Source organism: Lissotriton helveticus, chromosome 4_1, assembly GCF_964261635.1.
Source record: "Lissotriton helveticus chromosome 4_1, aLisHel1.1, whole genome shotgun sequence".
In the NCBI taxonomy this organism is placed as follows: Eukaryota; Metazoa; Chordata; class Amphibia; order Caudata; family Salamandridae; genus Lissotriton; species Lissotriton helveticus.
In genome coordinates this window covers 836,012,176-836,028,909 of record NC_136063.1, presented here as the reverse complement: position 1 = coordinate 836,028,909, position 16,734 = coordinate 836,012,176, and the positions used below count along the sequence as shown (strand labels likewise).

Sequence of the window (16,734 nt, the reverse complement as noted above, 5' to 3'; positions counted from 1 at the left end):
TGTGGTCTTGCGGTTTGATATGCAAGAGTAGTCTGGCAGCCGAGTTCTGAATCCGTTGTAGTCTTTTCATGGTCGTTAAAGGTCATTTGTGATAGAGGCTATTGGCGTAATCAAGTTTGGACAGGACAAGGGAGATGGTAGTTTGGACCTTGTGTGGAAATCCCAAATGAGGGAAAATTTGTCACAGCGTTTTTATAGTGACAAAGCTTGACCTTGCTAGTTTGTCCACTTGGGCATTCATCGATAGCTTGGAGTCCATGGTAATTCCAAGGTTTTTTTACTTCCTTCGATACTTTAGGTGGTGATCCCAGTTCATGAGGCCAGACGGCAAGCGGGTCATAATGTTTCCAATTGCCACACGTGAGTATTTCCGTTTTGGAAGCATTCAATTTGAGGTGGCTCCAAGTCATCTACTGATCCACGGCTCGGGGACAACTGAAAATTGTGGAGTTTCCAATGTCTTTGGGGCATTCCAGTTGAAGGAGTATTTGTGTGTCATATGCATAGTTGTAGCACGTGAGGGGAAGTCGATTGATCAGTACCGGTAATGACTTCATGTAGAAGTTGAAAAGCACGGCCGAGATGATAGAGCCTTGAGGGACCCCTGCTTTTGTGGAGTATGGTTTGGATGAGAAAGGTGGGGTATGGAGGACATTAGTTCTGTTTCTGAGGTAGGACACGATCCAGTCTAGCGCAGTCCCTTCTATGCCGGCTTCATATAGTCTTTGAGTCAGAGTGTCATGGTCAACCGGGTCAAAGGCAGCCAAGAGGTCTAAGAGGTGAAGCAGAGCAACCCCGTTGCGGCCTACTGTGTTCGTCAAGTCATCCCAGACGGCAAGGAGGGCAGATTCTGTGCCTCTTCCCAAACGGAAACCTGTTTAGAAGTCTGAAAGTATGTCATTCTCTTTAGTGAATTGTGACATCTGGGCGAACGTTACTCTTTCTGTCAGTTTACCCAGGAAAGGTCAATTTGTAATAGGTCTGTAGTTGGAAGGGTTCAACAGGTCTACGTTTGCTTTCTTCAATAAAGGGCGTATGTATGACTTTTTGAATTCTTCTGGAAATATTCCGGTAGTTAGGAAATCATTGATGATCCTTCTTACTTGAGTGGCAACAGAGGTTGTTAAAAGATTTGTCTTGATAGTCTGTGGTGGACACCGGTCAGAAGGGCTGCCTTGCTTTGACCAGGTCCATAAATTCATTGTGTGAGATGTGTTGGAAGGAACAGAGAGGCTGGGTTAGGGTATTCTTGAATTGCTGTTTTGTCAAAGGGTTAGTGATGGTGCTTTGTCTCTGTTTTAAGTACGAGTCCAAAGTGTCTGCTTTGTCAGTGTAATGATTTGCCAGTTAGTCTATGAAATCTTGAGTAACAGGATGAGTTCCTTCTAGGCAATTTGGTTTGAGAAATTCTTTGAGTATTTTATAGAATTCTTTATCTGAACATTTAGTATTTTGAATTCAGTCTGAATAGTACCTTTTCTTAGCTTTTTTGATAGGGGACTTGTATAATCTGTTAATTTTTTAAGGTCAAGTTTGTCTTGTTTGGAGTTTGTTTTGAGCCAGGTACGTTGTAGCTTTCTAATTTGTTTTTGTATGTCTTATCTCTATGTTTCGCCGAGGCACTTTTTTTCTTTTGTTCGGTTGTGTGGTTTTCAATGGTATCAGGACGACAAAAGCTTCCTGTAGCCACTCAGTTTTTTAACAGAATTTATTGTTTCCAGATTTGTACTGGATGTTAGTTGTGTTTCTTCTAAGTGTTCCAAATTGAGTTTGTTCCGCGGTCGATCAGTGGATGAATGTAAGGTAGTTTTAGGTGAGTCGCTTAGTGTTTGTTTTCTGTTGGCAAGCAAGAAAGTGGTGGTATGACCATGTGACTGGAGTTATAGTTTGAAAGGTAACTAGTTCGGTATTAGCAAAAATGACATCCAGGATATGTCCAGCAATGTGTGTGGGTTTGTGGACAATCTGATGCAGGTTTTGTGCGTCTAGGCCAATGATTATTGTTTTTGGATGGGTCATATTGGTTTTGTCAAACCAAATGTTGAGGTCACCCAGAACGCATAGGTTGGAGTGTATTGTTATCAGGTTTAAATCGTCTATAAGTGCGTCTGGGAATGTTGCCTTGCTAGGTGGAGGTCTGTAAAGGAGCAGGAAGTTACAGGAGAAAGATTGCATCTGGTGAGAAGAGCCTCACAATTCTTTATGGAGATATCGTCTGCTTTAGTGATATGTAATGTTTGTCTGAACACAACAAGCTAGACCACCCCCTTTTATGCCTATACGATTTTGGGTGATCGTTTGATAGCCTAGAGGAACGGCTTCATGCAGGACTGGAGTAAGAGTTTTGTTGAGAAATGCACTGTTGTATGAAGGTGTGTGATAACTGCACAGGAGGCTACAGTAGGGTATATATATTACACAGGAGAACATTATTTCTTTAGTGTTTCTCTGCAGTGTCGAAATGAGACGTTAATTTTGATCTTACAACTGACTAATTTAAATCCAGCTTCAGCTGAATAACAGTTTTTAATTTGTATATTAACCTTTACATTTGTGCTGCTACTTTGTCAGTCAGATGAAGGAGCAACATATATGCGTAGTAACAGGCTGGAGCGGTCTGTTCTTAAAATTGTGCAGGAGGTTTTGTCGCAGAAGATTTTGGATTAGCAGTCCAGAGAGGGTGATAGGTTATTGCATAATATTTTTTTTTGTTCAGCCTTCGAAAATAGACACTCTCAATAACAGAAATATAGAAACTATTAAGCTGCAACCAGTAAAGAATAAATAAATAAATAAATAAATGTGCCTTTTATGAAGTCATGGCAACAACTGGAGACCACTGGTTGGTTCTGGGATTGCAGCGCTCGGCACTGCTAAGCTCAGTAGTGTCATCCCGTAAACCAACTGCATAGATCATATCCTGGTAAACTGCACAGCCTAGGTGTTCCCTCCTCGTGCCCTTTGGGGCGATGGTATGCCATCGATTCTCCTGGGAGTTGTAGTGTTCCCCTTTATTAAGAGGAGAGGTCCCATCTGAACCTCCCTTGATGGCAAGGGGAAACGAGTTAATGAACCAAGTTAATAGCATGGACAGTAAAGGTACATTGAGACTTGGCAACTGCAGTGAGGGTTACCACACAGAGTTCATGAACCAGTTAAAACTCAGTCTATCTAGTCTCACATCAAATCATAGTGCAAAGGGTTCTCTGGTAACTGAAAGGGACATCATATAGGTTATCCAAGGGTGTTCCAGTACTTTAAAGGACTGTCACAAACTGACTAGACAAATTTTAAGATTTTTAGTATATGTGGAACACATGGTGTGAGGCACAACCAGGGGTGCAAACCATCGGCGACAAGCAACACTGACATTTTTTAAGAGTAGTAACTTCGGAAATTTACATCATAGTAATATGGCTCTAATTAAAGTGAGCTCAGCAAAGTCAGCACCACATAATGAGGGACATCCAAAAGATAGTTGATAAGAAAAAAAGTTCTATAGTCCCTTCGGATCGCAAGAAATGTTAATAGACAACAAGTCACAGGGAACTCTGAAGGTTGCACCTCAGTCATCAAGGGCCACAGAGTTGCACCCACACCAGGGATGGAGGGAGACAAGGGGGCTATTTATTACAACCCTGCAAATATTACTAATGGCTTTCCAGTTGTACCAGCAGTATGCAATTGTTTATTGCTAATGTCTGGGGCCAGGAGGATAATTACAGCCAGGAGGAAATGGTCCAAAACTGTTAGACCTGACAGCCTTAGGGTGGTCTTCTTCCCAACTTTTTGCCTTTCTCCTCCACTTTACTGACCTCGTTTTTGCTGGTATTAGGACACTTTACCACTGCTAACCAGGGCTACAGTGCTTGTGCTCCCTCCCCTAAACATGGTTAGCTTTGTTCCTCCCCAGTTGGCATATTTAATTTACTTATAAGTCTTTAATAAAGTGGTACTCCCTGTAGCCAGGGCCTTACAAATTATATTCTGCTAGTGGGCTTGCAGCACGGATTGGCCCACCCACTAAAGTAGCACTTTAACCAGGTCTCAGGCCTGCCATTGCAAAGCCTGTTGTGTGCAGTTTACACTATCAAGTCGACCGAGGAAAATAAACCTTTTGCTAGGCGCAAAACGTCCCCTTTTATACAGAAGTCACACCAAAGGTAGGCCCCGGACAACCCAGAGGACAGAGTGCATTTTATTTAAAAGGCAGGCCATGTACTTTTAAGTTTTACATGCCCAGGTAGCGAAAAACTCAAATTCATTTTTCATATGTTCCCCATAGCGCTTTTTGCTTCTTGGCACTATTTTTCACTATAAACTTTAAAAGTCACTCTTTTGTTCTACTTATTGGATTTTGGTTGTTCTATTTATTATTTCATTAAGCTCCGTTTGTCTAACCTGGTGTAGCATCATTTTGTGTGATGTTTCACTGTCTTACTATTTGAAGTACTGAACAAATACGTTATACACTGCCTCTAAAGTTAAGCCGGACTGCTCTGTTCCAAGCTACCAGAGGGTGACCACAGGTTAATTTAGAGGTGCCTGCCTCTTACCCGGACTAGGATTGTGGTAATTGCTTGACAGGGGCGTCAACCAGAAGCCCAATTTCTATCAATAACAAAAAAGAAATAAGATTACAATTTGAAGGCCAGTGCTCTGCGGAACAGAACATTTCATTATTAGCTACATATTTAGTACGCACATCTATCAAATGCATAAAATTTATGAAGACAGTTATAGACATCATCCATTTTAAGGACAGCTCAAAACTCTTATTTTTGGCGCTAAACACCGCCATTTGAATATGTCCTGAAATTATAGCTGCTAGTAATCCATGTACCAGAGTCATTATTCCCAGGTAATTTGGCAAAGTAGTTTCTGCAAGGCTGTAATTAAAAATGTCATTTACAGCAGTCACCGACCACAGTAATACTCTATAACCATTAGGGCATTCCTATTACCTATATTAAGGAGAATTCCTTGTGTAAAAGTGGAAACACTCATCTAACATTGAAACCACCAGACAGGAGGCCGTGGTGGGTGTAGCTTTGTACAAGAAATATATGGCTTTCTTACTTGAATTAGGTCTATACCTATGTTAATCTCTCATTCTAGACAATAGAATGCCTCAATTTAATATTTTGCAATCTGACTGTTTCTCTTGAAAATAATGCCCGCAGCTTTAAAAGTCCATAGGAAGACAATGTACACAAAGGTGAATTTGTCTTGAAGCCCATCTTGCCCTTATCAATTTAAAGTTCGAATTTCTAAGCCTGGTGTGAAGTTGGTGTAGTCATTCATTGGGGTGAGCAAAGATGGAAATGTAGTTGCTCCCAACATCCAACCACCTCAGTTGTGTGTGTACCAGTACCATGGTAGTCATAGGCAACAGGTACTCAAAGTTGGTTTCTGTATTATTATTTTTTTAGCAAATACACATGGTTCTCAAAAGGTACATGTATTCACAATTGCTCTATTTAGAACACAGTTTAAATGTATGTTTACCGTCCATTTCAGTATGTGCTTCGACTGTGGTGACATGATGGGTCTACTCATGCCTGGTAACCCCAGTCCTCAAGTCATAGGTTAGCATACAGACACTTACCTTGCAACCCTGGACAGTACGCAGACCCATAAGAAAGTTATCAATCTCTTCTGAACATTAAGAGCAATAAAGCATGGTCAAATGAGCTGCAGAACAGACATCTCTATAAATCTATACCCACCCCTTCTTGGACCTTGGATTTCACCTTTCCAAAACCGACATCTGCGGCCCATATACTCCGATTAGAAGGGAGCTACAGGCATTCAGGTTAAACCATGAGAAGCGTTTTCTCCCTCTTTCAAATATGTGTATTCAAGACAGTAATCATATAACGTCTCAGAGCAATGTCCTGCAAAGAGTTTAACGGACAAAGGAATTCCAGTACCTAAGGAGAAGTACAATATTGGAGTGATTCTGTGGGCTTGACAGAAGGCTCTAGGAGCAGACTGGTTCAATGAGTGGAAACAGGTCCCGGGCCGGATAATATGGTGTGTTCACCTTTTCCAGTGTATTCCACACACGCTTCATCTTTTCCCAGGGCATTCCACACAAGCACTTTTCAAGTGGGGCATCGGATTTGCAACCCTGGTGTTTTTGTGGTGTGGCAGATCTTGAGGCATCACAGAATGTGACTGGGTTTGGTACAGTATTAAAAAGAATAAGAAGAAGCACACCATACCCCGGAAGTGACAGTTAGGGCAAATGAAATGCTGGAAGAAGTCCTCCCCAGAGGGGAGGAGAGATGGGGTTCTTACCACAAAGCCCTCCCCACCACAAGGAGAGGACCAAGAGAGAGGAAAGAATGTAAAGGAGACCTACTAGTGCTTTTACCCACACTGCCTAATAGTTAGTGGGCACGGTTTTGACAATACTAAATTTCAGGTTACAGACTTCTTTCTGGAAGCCTTTACAAAAATGCAATTTAAATTTATAGCTAATCGCTTCGGACCAGTTTCCAAATGCCAAGCCGGTCACAACTAACACAACAAACTAAACAAGATCTTCCTTTTATGGTATTAACCCCTGTCGAGAGCTTAGTTTTTCACACTTGGACTCACGCAACCAAAAGTAAATGTGAGAGCTTCAATGGAACTGGTCTCTCAAATAATATGATGCAGTTTGTATTTTGTGCTGAATCACCTGTCAAATATGTACTTTCTTTTCAGGCTTCCCACAGCAAGTTTCGGAAAGATACAGGTTTCAACACGCTTGGAGCTCCAAATTAAAGAGATCTAGGAGAAGGGAGTGGGAATACAATTTCTGAAACATCTTTGATTTCCATCAGCAGTTTGCATTGCATTACTCTAATTAAAATGCATGTCTTAAGAATTAAAACGTATCACTTTAGCACATATTGTCTAATCCATTCAGCACTCAAAGTGATCCATGATGAATGGTTTCTGATAGAATGCAGCACATAGGTAATTGTAATAAAACTAAATTTATAACGCTCAAACCATTAATCCGAAGGAAATAAATAAAAGAATAAACTAAGCATCTTACAACTGATCTAATGTCAATCACCGCTTCTAGAAGACTAAAACTATATAAGTACGTTTTGTTATGTTTGCCAAGAGAGTGAACTCATGCAAGACCAGCAACATGGATGCGAAGTTGGGACAAAAGCAAACTAAAAGAGATAAGAATGTTTATACCCCCGCATTTCAACAATCTAGCCCATGGAATTACTTCAGAAAAAGAAAAAAACAAGCAACAGCCAAAAACTATATGAATATATGAGCACTACAGCAAAGAGGCAACTAAGACATGGTAAATGTAATCCTCCTGGCATAACAGCTGCAAAATCCAGTCACGCCTGTTGGCCCTGAGGAGTAGGATGGGAATAACATAATTTAAAACAAAGAATCTGACTCTCTTTCTTTGTGTAAACAACACTAAAAGTAAAACAAGCATTGACAAGCCAATAGGTCTTGCCTATGCAAGAGCTACTGGCTTTGCCAATATGTTTTAGCCATGTTGTACACGAAAGTGGCTGCTGTTCAGCATGGCTAAAAGTTAGTGGGGTGAAGAAGAGCGTAGTGTCGCAAAGTGGAGTGTTGTGGAGTGGCTCAGAACGTTGTGGGATGGCATAAAGTGGCGTGGAGTAGTAAAGAGTAGAGTTGAGTGGTGCAGAGGGGAGTGGCATAGGGTGGAGTGGTGTAGAGTGTTGTGGAGGGAGTAGAGTGTCTGACTGGAAGGGCGCAGAGTGTCAAAATGGAGTAGTGTCGTGGAGTGGCAGAGTGTTGGGAGTGGTGAGGAAAAGAGTGGAGTGGCATAGAGTGTTGAAAAGAGTGGACTGTTGTAAAGTAGAGTGACGTAGAACGAATAAGTTGTAGAGTGGAGAGGTTTAGAGTGGAGGAGTGTGAAGTAGAACAGAATGGAGTATAGTGGCATGGAGTGGTATTGAGGGAGTTGTGCAGAGTGTCGTAGAGTAGTGTTTAATGAAGTAGAGCATCATAGAGTGGAGTATCGTTGAGTGGCAGAGCAGAGTGGACTATAATGAACTGGCATAAAGTACACTGGTGCACAGTAGATTTGCGTAGAGTGGATTGGCTTTGAGTAAAGTGGTGTAGAGTCCACTGGCATAGAGTGCTGCGACGTAGAATGCAGTGGCGTAGAATAGGGTGGTGCAGAGTAGATTGCAATGGGGTAGAGTGCAATGGCGCAGAGTGGTGTAGAGTTGCATACAGTGCAGTGGCATAGAACAGAGTGGTATAGAGGTCCATAGCGTGGAGTTCAGAGGTGCAGAATAGAGTGACACAGAGTGGAGTGATGCAGAGTAGAGTGGCATACAGTGTAGTGACAGAGTGCATCGGTGTGGAGTGCAGCAGAGTGGCATAGTGCTGAGAGGTGCAGAGTAGAGTGCAGTGGCATAGAGTAGTTCAGCACAAAGTGCAGTTTTGCAGAGTAGTGTGTCAGAGTGCATTGGCATGGAGTGGAGCAGGTTCGAAGGGTCCAGTGGTGTGTAGTAGAGTGGAGTAGAGTACACTGGTACAAAGTAGAGTGGTGCTGAGTAGAGAGGCGTAGAATAAAGTAGGATTGAGTGCAGTAGATTACAGTGGCGTAGAGTGGATTGGAGTACAGTGCAGTGGCATAGTGTGAAGTCGTGTAGACTATAGTGGCATAGAGTGGATTGGCGTAGGGTGCACTGGTGTAGGGTGGTATAGAGTGCAGTGGTAAAGAATAGAGGTGTGTAGAGTATAACGGCAGAGAGTGCAGTGTTGCAAAGTAGAGTTTTAGAGTGCAATGGTGTAGCGTGACGTAGAGTGTTGCAGACTAGAGTACAGTGGGGTACAGTGCAGAGTAGATAGACGTAGAGTATTGGTTTTGAGTATAGTGGTGTAGAGTGCATTGGCATAGAGTAGAGTGGCGCAGGGTAGATTGTAGTGGCGTGGGGTGGAATAGCGCAGAGTCTAGTGGAGTAGAGTAGATTGTTTTAGAGTAGAGTGAAGTGATGTAGAGTGCAGTGGTATAGAGTAGAGTGTTGTAGAGTGCAGTGGTGCTTAGAGTGGATTGCCATAGAGTGCAGCAGAGAAGAGTATACCGGTGCATAATAGATTAGTGTGGAGTAGAGTAGTGTAGTGAGGTGAGGTGTTGAATGAAGTGTTGTAGGGTGGAGTTGTGCAGAGTAAAGTGCAGTGATGCGGTGTGGTGTCAGCGTGGAGTGGTGCAGGCAGAGTGCAGTGATGTTGTTTAGAGTGAAGTATGCATGGTGTGGTAGCGCACTGCCATTACAGACAGCACACCTTTGATTGAAATGACCATTGCATCGGCACAGAAATACACAGTTTAACCGATAAAAGTATACACGCACAAACGATAATGTGGGGAAATGTCATCACCCAGTATGTTGATTTGATCGTATTAAAATATTGGGTTCCACCACACTTCAAAATGACCCCAAAAATGTTTTTCATTTGTGCTTTCCATATTTTGATTTACCTGCACAGTTCATTTACAAACATGTAAATGTTGTATTATTCTAGAAAAACAAATATCATACAGCTCACCCAGAGTAGCCACCTAGGAATAAATAACATCCTACAGCATGTCTCACATGGGTACCCAGCAGGATTGTCACACAATTCTCTCACTTTGAAGTAAGAGAAAGAAAAGTAAATATCAAGCTCCCTGAAAGACAGAGCCTAACGTTTGACCTCTGTCTTTAAATGCACAGCAAATGTAACAAGATAACAAAAAGAATTAACGGCCTGTTTACAAGAATTCGAATACAGGAAGTAGGGTTTGGGCATGGGAAGGCACAAACTCATGCTGGACAGTCTAAAACAAATAAAGCCAGCAAAGAAAAAGCAAGCAAATGTGAGTTACAAAGCCAATTGTAAGCAATGGGCGGAATACATTCCCAAGGAAGCTTTCTGAATGTGCCCAAGATAATGTTACCAACCAGCCAGCGCAGGGCTTCAACCTAAACAGCCACCAACAATAACAAATAGTATAGCTGGATGCATTTCTATCATTTGAGAGAACGTTTAGGTGTCAGGTATTTACGTCAGTAAGAAAATGTGTGGGTAGAGGAGTTTAAATTGTCAGCACAGATTAGAACGGAACAACTTATTGCATTCTTATCCATCCTGCACAATAAATGGAAAGTTAATTCAAACCTCTCTTTTTCCATGGCCCATGGAAACATCCATCACCTCAGATGAGTGAAGCACAAAAATGAGTATCAGTTTTACAATTTATATTGTTGTTTATGTTACTAAGGGTTTTCACTTTTAATTCATCTTGCACATTCCTGAAACTATACATCAAGTGATTTCAACAGAAATGTAATGAGTACATGGGCATGCTTATACTTCTGTAAAGTAGATGTATTACTACAAGCCACTTGTGGTATTCTCCGGTCTAGTTTCCCAGAAACATTAAAATATGACAAAAAAAAGATTAACTGGGTGTGAGCAGCAACAATGGTTATCAACAATGTCATGCTGTCCAAAAGCGAAGATATATTTAAACCTGATTAGTCCAGTGTAAAGTAATACAATGCATATAGGGTGGTTAAAAAACTGCTTACACATACCCGCTATTAATAGTTCAATATATGGTCACAGTTTTCCTATTTCCCATTCCATTACAAATGTAAACTCACTTAAGAAGAGTGCCATGTTTACACAGTTAATGTGGAGGAACCGTCAAATGCTAAACCATTTGCCATTAGCAATGCATTTTAGATTTATGTGAGTTAATTTGGGGCAAATAAATGAGGCACTAGTATTTTGAAAATCCCTGGCTTTACCACAACATTAATTAGGTTTATATAGTGCTCCATATTACATTTCTGCCATTTTGTGTGCTGTAAATAATGCATGTTGGCATCACCTAAGTTATGCTACTCATGTAACTGACTTGCCACTGAATTCCCTGGCAAGATTCCATTTCAGGAAACTTGTTGCTAGGCTACCTTTGAGCCACGACTATGCACAATGAGAAACTGCAATTTTAGAATTATAAGCCCAAAAATTCAAGGATGGCATATTGTGTCCTCTTCTCTCCTCTAGCCCCAAACTAGGCAAATCCACACTTATATTGCTTTCTAGTTAATATATGCACTATATGACAGTAGATAATAACATGATATAAACCTGCTCCCACCAATAGCACACTTTTTACTGCTACATGCATTGTTTGTAACATAACACTTTGTCACCTCACAGCAGTCCATCGAAAATGTACTAAAGCTGTTAAGTTTTATTAAATTAATCACAGTAAATTAAAAACATTGCAATAAAATGTCACCGTAGCATTTTTACTACATTAAAGGCAAAGCGAAGCAAACCATCAACTACTAATGCTTTCCTGAAAAAGGTGCTATTTGCAGATGTAAACATTAAGAAGTCAGTTGCAAGTATGGATTTGATTGGGTATAAATTTAAAAGTGCATTTAAGCTCTCTACATCTGCACAGACAATGATTTATCAACACAAAAATTATCACAGGAAACTGTACTAAATTACTGCCGATCAGAATGATGTTACAATACTAGCTAAATTCACATTAATTAGTTCTCAGGTCGATACATGAGGAGACGTTGATCAAAATAATGCGGTAAGAAAATGCCCATCTAATTAGTGTGCAGGGAGGAAAATGAAAAGCTTGTGTATACCACATTTCTTGGGGTACCCCGGAGATAAATGTGAATCTAGCTATTCCATGACACCAGAATCTAGGTGTTCTGAAGAAGTCCTGGACGACCACGTTTTTCGGACACTTGTCTGGGACTAAATTTTAAAAAAAAGGGGGAACATTTCTAGCGGTCTAGGAGTGGTAACGCAACTACCCAAAAAAGAAAATTGGGCTCAGGGCATCATTTGTGATGAAGAGTCAGATGTAATTTAAATATGAATGGATGCTGAAAAAGCAAACGACCTGTACATGACAAAAAAATGAATTAGACTTCAGTAATCAAATGGGTCTCAGATTATACTGGTGCATCATCATCATTTTCATCCAGTACATCACTGATTTAGACTCAGAAGATGATCCGTCAATAACTGCACGTTGCAGAGTAAAAATAATAATAAAAATAACGCAACTGTCAAATATGGCTGGGCCATTAATGGGAATGGGGAAAACCTCTTTTGGCAGAAAATGCAGATTTCCATATAGCGTGACCTAAAGTCGTGTATGGAGGCATGGTTCTTTTAGATGGATACATTTTAGGGAAATGAGTTTAAGTCGATACGTATGTTGGTTATTCCTGTCACTTTTTCTAAAGTAATCCATACTTTTGTGCACACTGTAAACCATTTATTTTAAAATACCGAACTTGTCTTTCCTTAATGTGCGAGTCTCATAATTTCCCACCCATACACTTTGTATTAGTCAGCGACTGCCAGCCTCCTCTCTACTTAAACGAAAGTGGAATTGGACCACATACATAAATAAACATTACCCCTATTCTTTTGCACCTATTTTGCCTTAAAACGGAAATTATCCAAAGTAACCTGTGGTGCTGTCATCGATATTCACAACCCCTCTCACATCCTCATAGGGGGGAGCCACATGCGTCTATTAGATTTAAAAATGTAGCACGTTGCATCGTTACGAACATAGTGGGACTGCATGACTCCATTTGCAGACCATTGTCACAGCTGTCAAATGTAAGAGAATGGAAAAAAGACTAGAATATCATGAGATGTAATAGAGATTAGTTATTTAACACGAGCCCAAAAGCAAATGAGAAATATGCTATGTAAGACGCGTTTTCAATCACAGAACTAGTAAGTGGCTTGAGTGAGCCGTAAATATACGAATCAAACATCAGACAACGAAAAGTAAAAAATAAAAAAAAGCCGTAGTGAAATGTTTGAATAAACAGTTAGGTAACCCTTTTAGTCGGGAGCGTTGGCATATATGCGGAAATGTGAAGATTACGGGTTTGTGGTAGATGCGTAGCGGTGGGAAAAGACTCACTGTTGAGCGCGACACTATGTGAATGTGGTAGTACGGATGGGAATGCATGGTTCGAAAGACCAAACAGGGCTATGGAGTGATTATAACAGAATATCGAGCTGCAATCAGCGGGCAAGGAGGTGAAGGGGCACCGCAAATGGCTTAAGCATTAAACAAGGAACCGTGTCCTGCGAGCAGTACCAGGGGTTTCTTCTGAGAGCAGTTGTTTGGCCAGTAAAAAGGTACTTGCGCAATAACTACCGAGCCGGAGGAAGAGTATAAATCGGATAGTGAGTACGCAAGAGAGGAAGGCATGGAGAGGAGAGGGCATGGCAGGCAGGGAGAGGGCATCTTGGGAGGCAGCGAGTGCAATGGGCAGCTACTGGGTTAAGAAGCAGGGTGAACTTGTACAGTTGCCAAGAGGCAAACTTTTTAAAAGCTTTAATATTCTCGTTAAAGCGCAGGAGTATTGTTTTTTTTCAATGCCGCACAGAATACACAATTATTATTTTAGATGGTCAAAAGGAAAAGTTTGACATTTTATGAAAATTAATAGACTTTACAGAAAACGAAAGCAAAATGAAGGTCGAGGGCCTAATAAGCACGTTTGAGTATCTGTGGGCGCTGCCTATGGGAGGAGGAACTGTGGCAATAGTTGTTCTGAAAGCCATCTGTGGACTCCACCGTTCAGACGACGGATCCAGTTACGACCCCAATCGTCGAGGCACGAGCACCGAAAGCACTTTATTTACTTTTTACAACTATCGCACTACACAGGGACCGCGCATGCGCAGACTGTGATGCGGGTCTACGACTGAGAAGGAGCTGGGAGTGGGACACTTGGACTCCGGGCTCCTACCTACACCCGTCAGTTCACGCAGCGGGAGCACAACAGCTCCCGTCCGGCACGAGGAAGAGACTGCCGCACTAAGTGGGTATGAGGAATAAGGAAGACGCAGGGAGAAGAGGAAGATGAGGTTCAGCAAGTCCAGTGCACACATTTACCCCATAAACCGGGTTCCAGCGGTTGTCCGAGTCGATGTCGTGGAATTCCCGCTCCATGGCTCCCGGAGGCTGTGGGCCGGGGCAGGAGGGCACGGCGGGCGTGCAGAGTATTTATCTTAGGTAGCCAATCGGATCATTCCCGGCGGCGCGCTGGAGGGCCGAGCGCAACCAGCCTCTCGCTACAGCTTCTGTCACTGGCACTCAGCAGTCGGCGCATGCGCGGTGACGTAATGCTTCCCTCCCGGAAGATACTTCGGCGGGTACCAAGGGAGGAAAGTACCTGGCGAGTGACGTATTCAAAGGGGAGGGGTCACTGTTCAAAATGTCATGTAAACCTAAAACCTGTACGGGTGCTACCTGGGGTTGTATTGTAAGGGATTTCTGCTACATTAAGAGCGTTTTCAGGTACATGTGAACATTAGGAGAGAAGCAAATAAAATGGCATCTTTTTGGGCATGGGGTGAGATGAAAAAATAAAGAGTACAGTAGGCAAGATCTCATGTTAACAAATAAATAAGTCTGATCCTTCTTAATCTGGATATTTGTCAACTGTGTTGCAGCGTAAAGCCTTTGTTTACTTCAGGTCGCTGACATTTGTTTGCGCTCCATTTAAGGTTTTGTATGGGAAATAGGGCATAGTCTGCACGAATAGTTTAATAGATTTTAATGTTCAGACCAAGAGGACACATACCCCATGATTCATGTAAGTAATACTTAACTTTAACTATGTGCAAGTTGATCATATTATATCATTGTAGCGACCTCCCCAGCCGTGAGTATGAAAATGAACATGCCACAAACAGAGTTCTGTAACAGATGTCTTTATTCCTCAGCATACCAACACATACTGCCACACTGATGACATCATAACCAGTAGTAACCACACCTTAATACCTCTCAGCAGGTTATGTAATTCCTCTGTTGAGTCCGTCCAGAACCGTAAGGGTCCTGACGCACATAGTCTCATGACACTTTGTTAAACAAAAAGTATAAACAACAGTCACATTATATTTCTTCAATAAGACGTTGAGGCACTCGTGCTAATCGGCCTGATCGAGTGGTATGTGGTGGTTGAGATGCCCTCTGATGCCCTTAGATGCTTGATCTGGACTGTTAGGCGGAATCGCCTCATTCATATTTACAGGAGCCGACTAACATCAAGGTAGGTGCTTAAAGTGTGACGAGTTCTGTGTGATGGACCTTCTTGGACAATGCACCATCACTATTTGTCCTTTGCATGTCACAACTCTCAGAGGATCGACAGCAAACGGAGTGTCTGTTTTCGGCTGTCATTTCTGCATTGACGCCAATCGGCATATGTTTTAATTTTTTACTTTCGAGAAGTGTTTGTGACAAGAACCTTATCTGCATTCAAGGATAGGTCTACTGGCCACTGTGGCAGTTTGGTTCCGATGGCTCTCCAAAATAGCAAGGTGGTAGGACTCTCACCAGTTGTGGAGTGAGGAGTTGAACGATAAGCATGGAGGTCGTGGCACAGGGCCTAGTTTACCTCGATCCCCTTCATCAATTTTTGTTGACTTACCCTTTTGAGGGTACCTATGAATCATTCCACAACACCATTGGCTTGGGGCCACAGAGGTGTACTCTGATGTTTAACATTTAGTCTGACTAGAAACTCCTTGAAAGTCATGTGGCACTTCCCTTGATTTTGCTGGTAAGTACGTTTACTTTTGTGCCTAGTTATCACTGCCTTTAGCGTTTGCTTTGCATGGATATCGGATTCTGGTGGGTTTTTCAAATGCACTCCTCCGCAGGGCCTTCAACTTCTTCGAGGGCCATATATGGTTTGGAGCGGGGCTTGGATTCCACACATACCACCTTCGAACTGCTTCTTATCGATTTGGGCGCTTGAGGCATGCACAAGCAGTTAGCTGTATCATTGCAACCTCATGAGGAGAGCCAGTGGCGTCACTGGGGTTGGTGTCACCCGGTGCAGGTAACTCATGGTGTCACCCCCTCACGACTTACCTCATGGACCACCTCTGTCGGAAATGTACGGCGCTAGGTACTGTCTTACTCCCTCTAGCTCCCTCTCTCTGTCTAGCTCCCTCTAGCTCCCTCTCTCTGTCTTACTCCCTCTAGCTCCCTCTAGTTCCCTCTCTCTCTGTCTTACTCCCTCTAGCTCCCTCTGTCTCTGTCTTACTCCCTCTAGCTCCCTCTCCCTCTGTCTTACTCCCTCTAGCTCCCTTTCTCTGTCTTACTCCCTCTAGCTCCCTGTCTTACTCCCTCTAGCTCCTTCTCTCTGTCTTACTCCCTCTAGCTCCCGCTCTCTCTCTCTTACTCCCTCTAGCTCCCGCTCTCTCTCTTACTCCCTCTAGCTCCCTCTCTCTCTATTACGCCCTCTAGCTCCCTGTCTCTCTGTCTTGCTCCCTCTAGCTCCCTCTCTCTGTTTTACTCCCTCTAGCTCCCTCTCTCTCTCTGTCTTGCTCCCTCTAGCTCCCTCTCTCTGTCTTGCTCCCTCTCTCTGTCTTACTCCCTCTAGCTTCCTCTCTCTCTGTCTTACTCCCTCTAGCCCCCTCTCTCTTACTCCCTCTAGCTCCCTCTCTCTCTCTTACTCCCTCTAGCCCCCTCTCTCTCTGTCTTGCTCCCTCTAGCTACCTCTCTCTATCGTAATCCCTCTAGCTCCCTCTCTCTGTCTAGCTCCCTCTCTCCCTGTCTTGCTCCCTCTAGCTCGCTCTCTCACTTTTACTCCCTCTAGCTCCCTCTCTCTGTCTAGCGCCCTCTAGATCACTCTCTCTGTGTCTTAC

General features: G+C 42.6%; 1 protein-coding gene across 7 annotated transcripts in view; it reads right to left on the bottom strand.

Annotated features, from left to right (window-relative positions):
- PTPN2 (protein tyrosine phosphatase non-receptor type 2) overlaps positions 1-14,214 on the bottom strand; it is a 456,918-nt gene extending 442,704 nt beyond the window's left edge. For 2 of the 7 annotated variants that reach the window (XM_078687496.1, XM_078687495.1), the window contains exons 1-2: positions 13,967-14,209; positions 6,689-6,780 (exon numbers count right to left, since the gene is read on the bottom strand). Coding sequence is in view for 3 of the 7 variants with exons in the window: in XM_078687490.1 (XP_078543616.1) it covers positions 13,961-14,023 (63 nt within the window). In the remaining 4 variants the exon portion in view is untranslated. Of the gene's footprint in view, positions 1-6,688; positions 6,781-13,960 lie in introns of all 7 variants that reach the window. The other 5 variants (XM_078687490.1, XM_078687491.1, XM_078687493.1 and 2 more) reach the window with 5 other exon arrangements.
- Between the last annotated feature and the right edge of the window lie 2,520 nt (positions 14,215-16,734).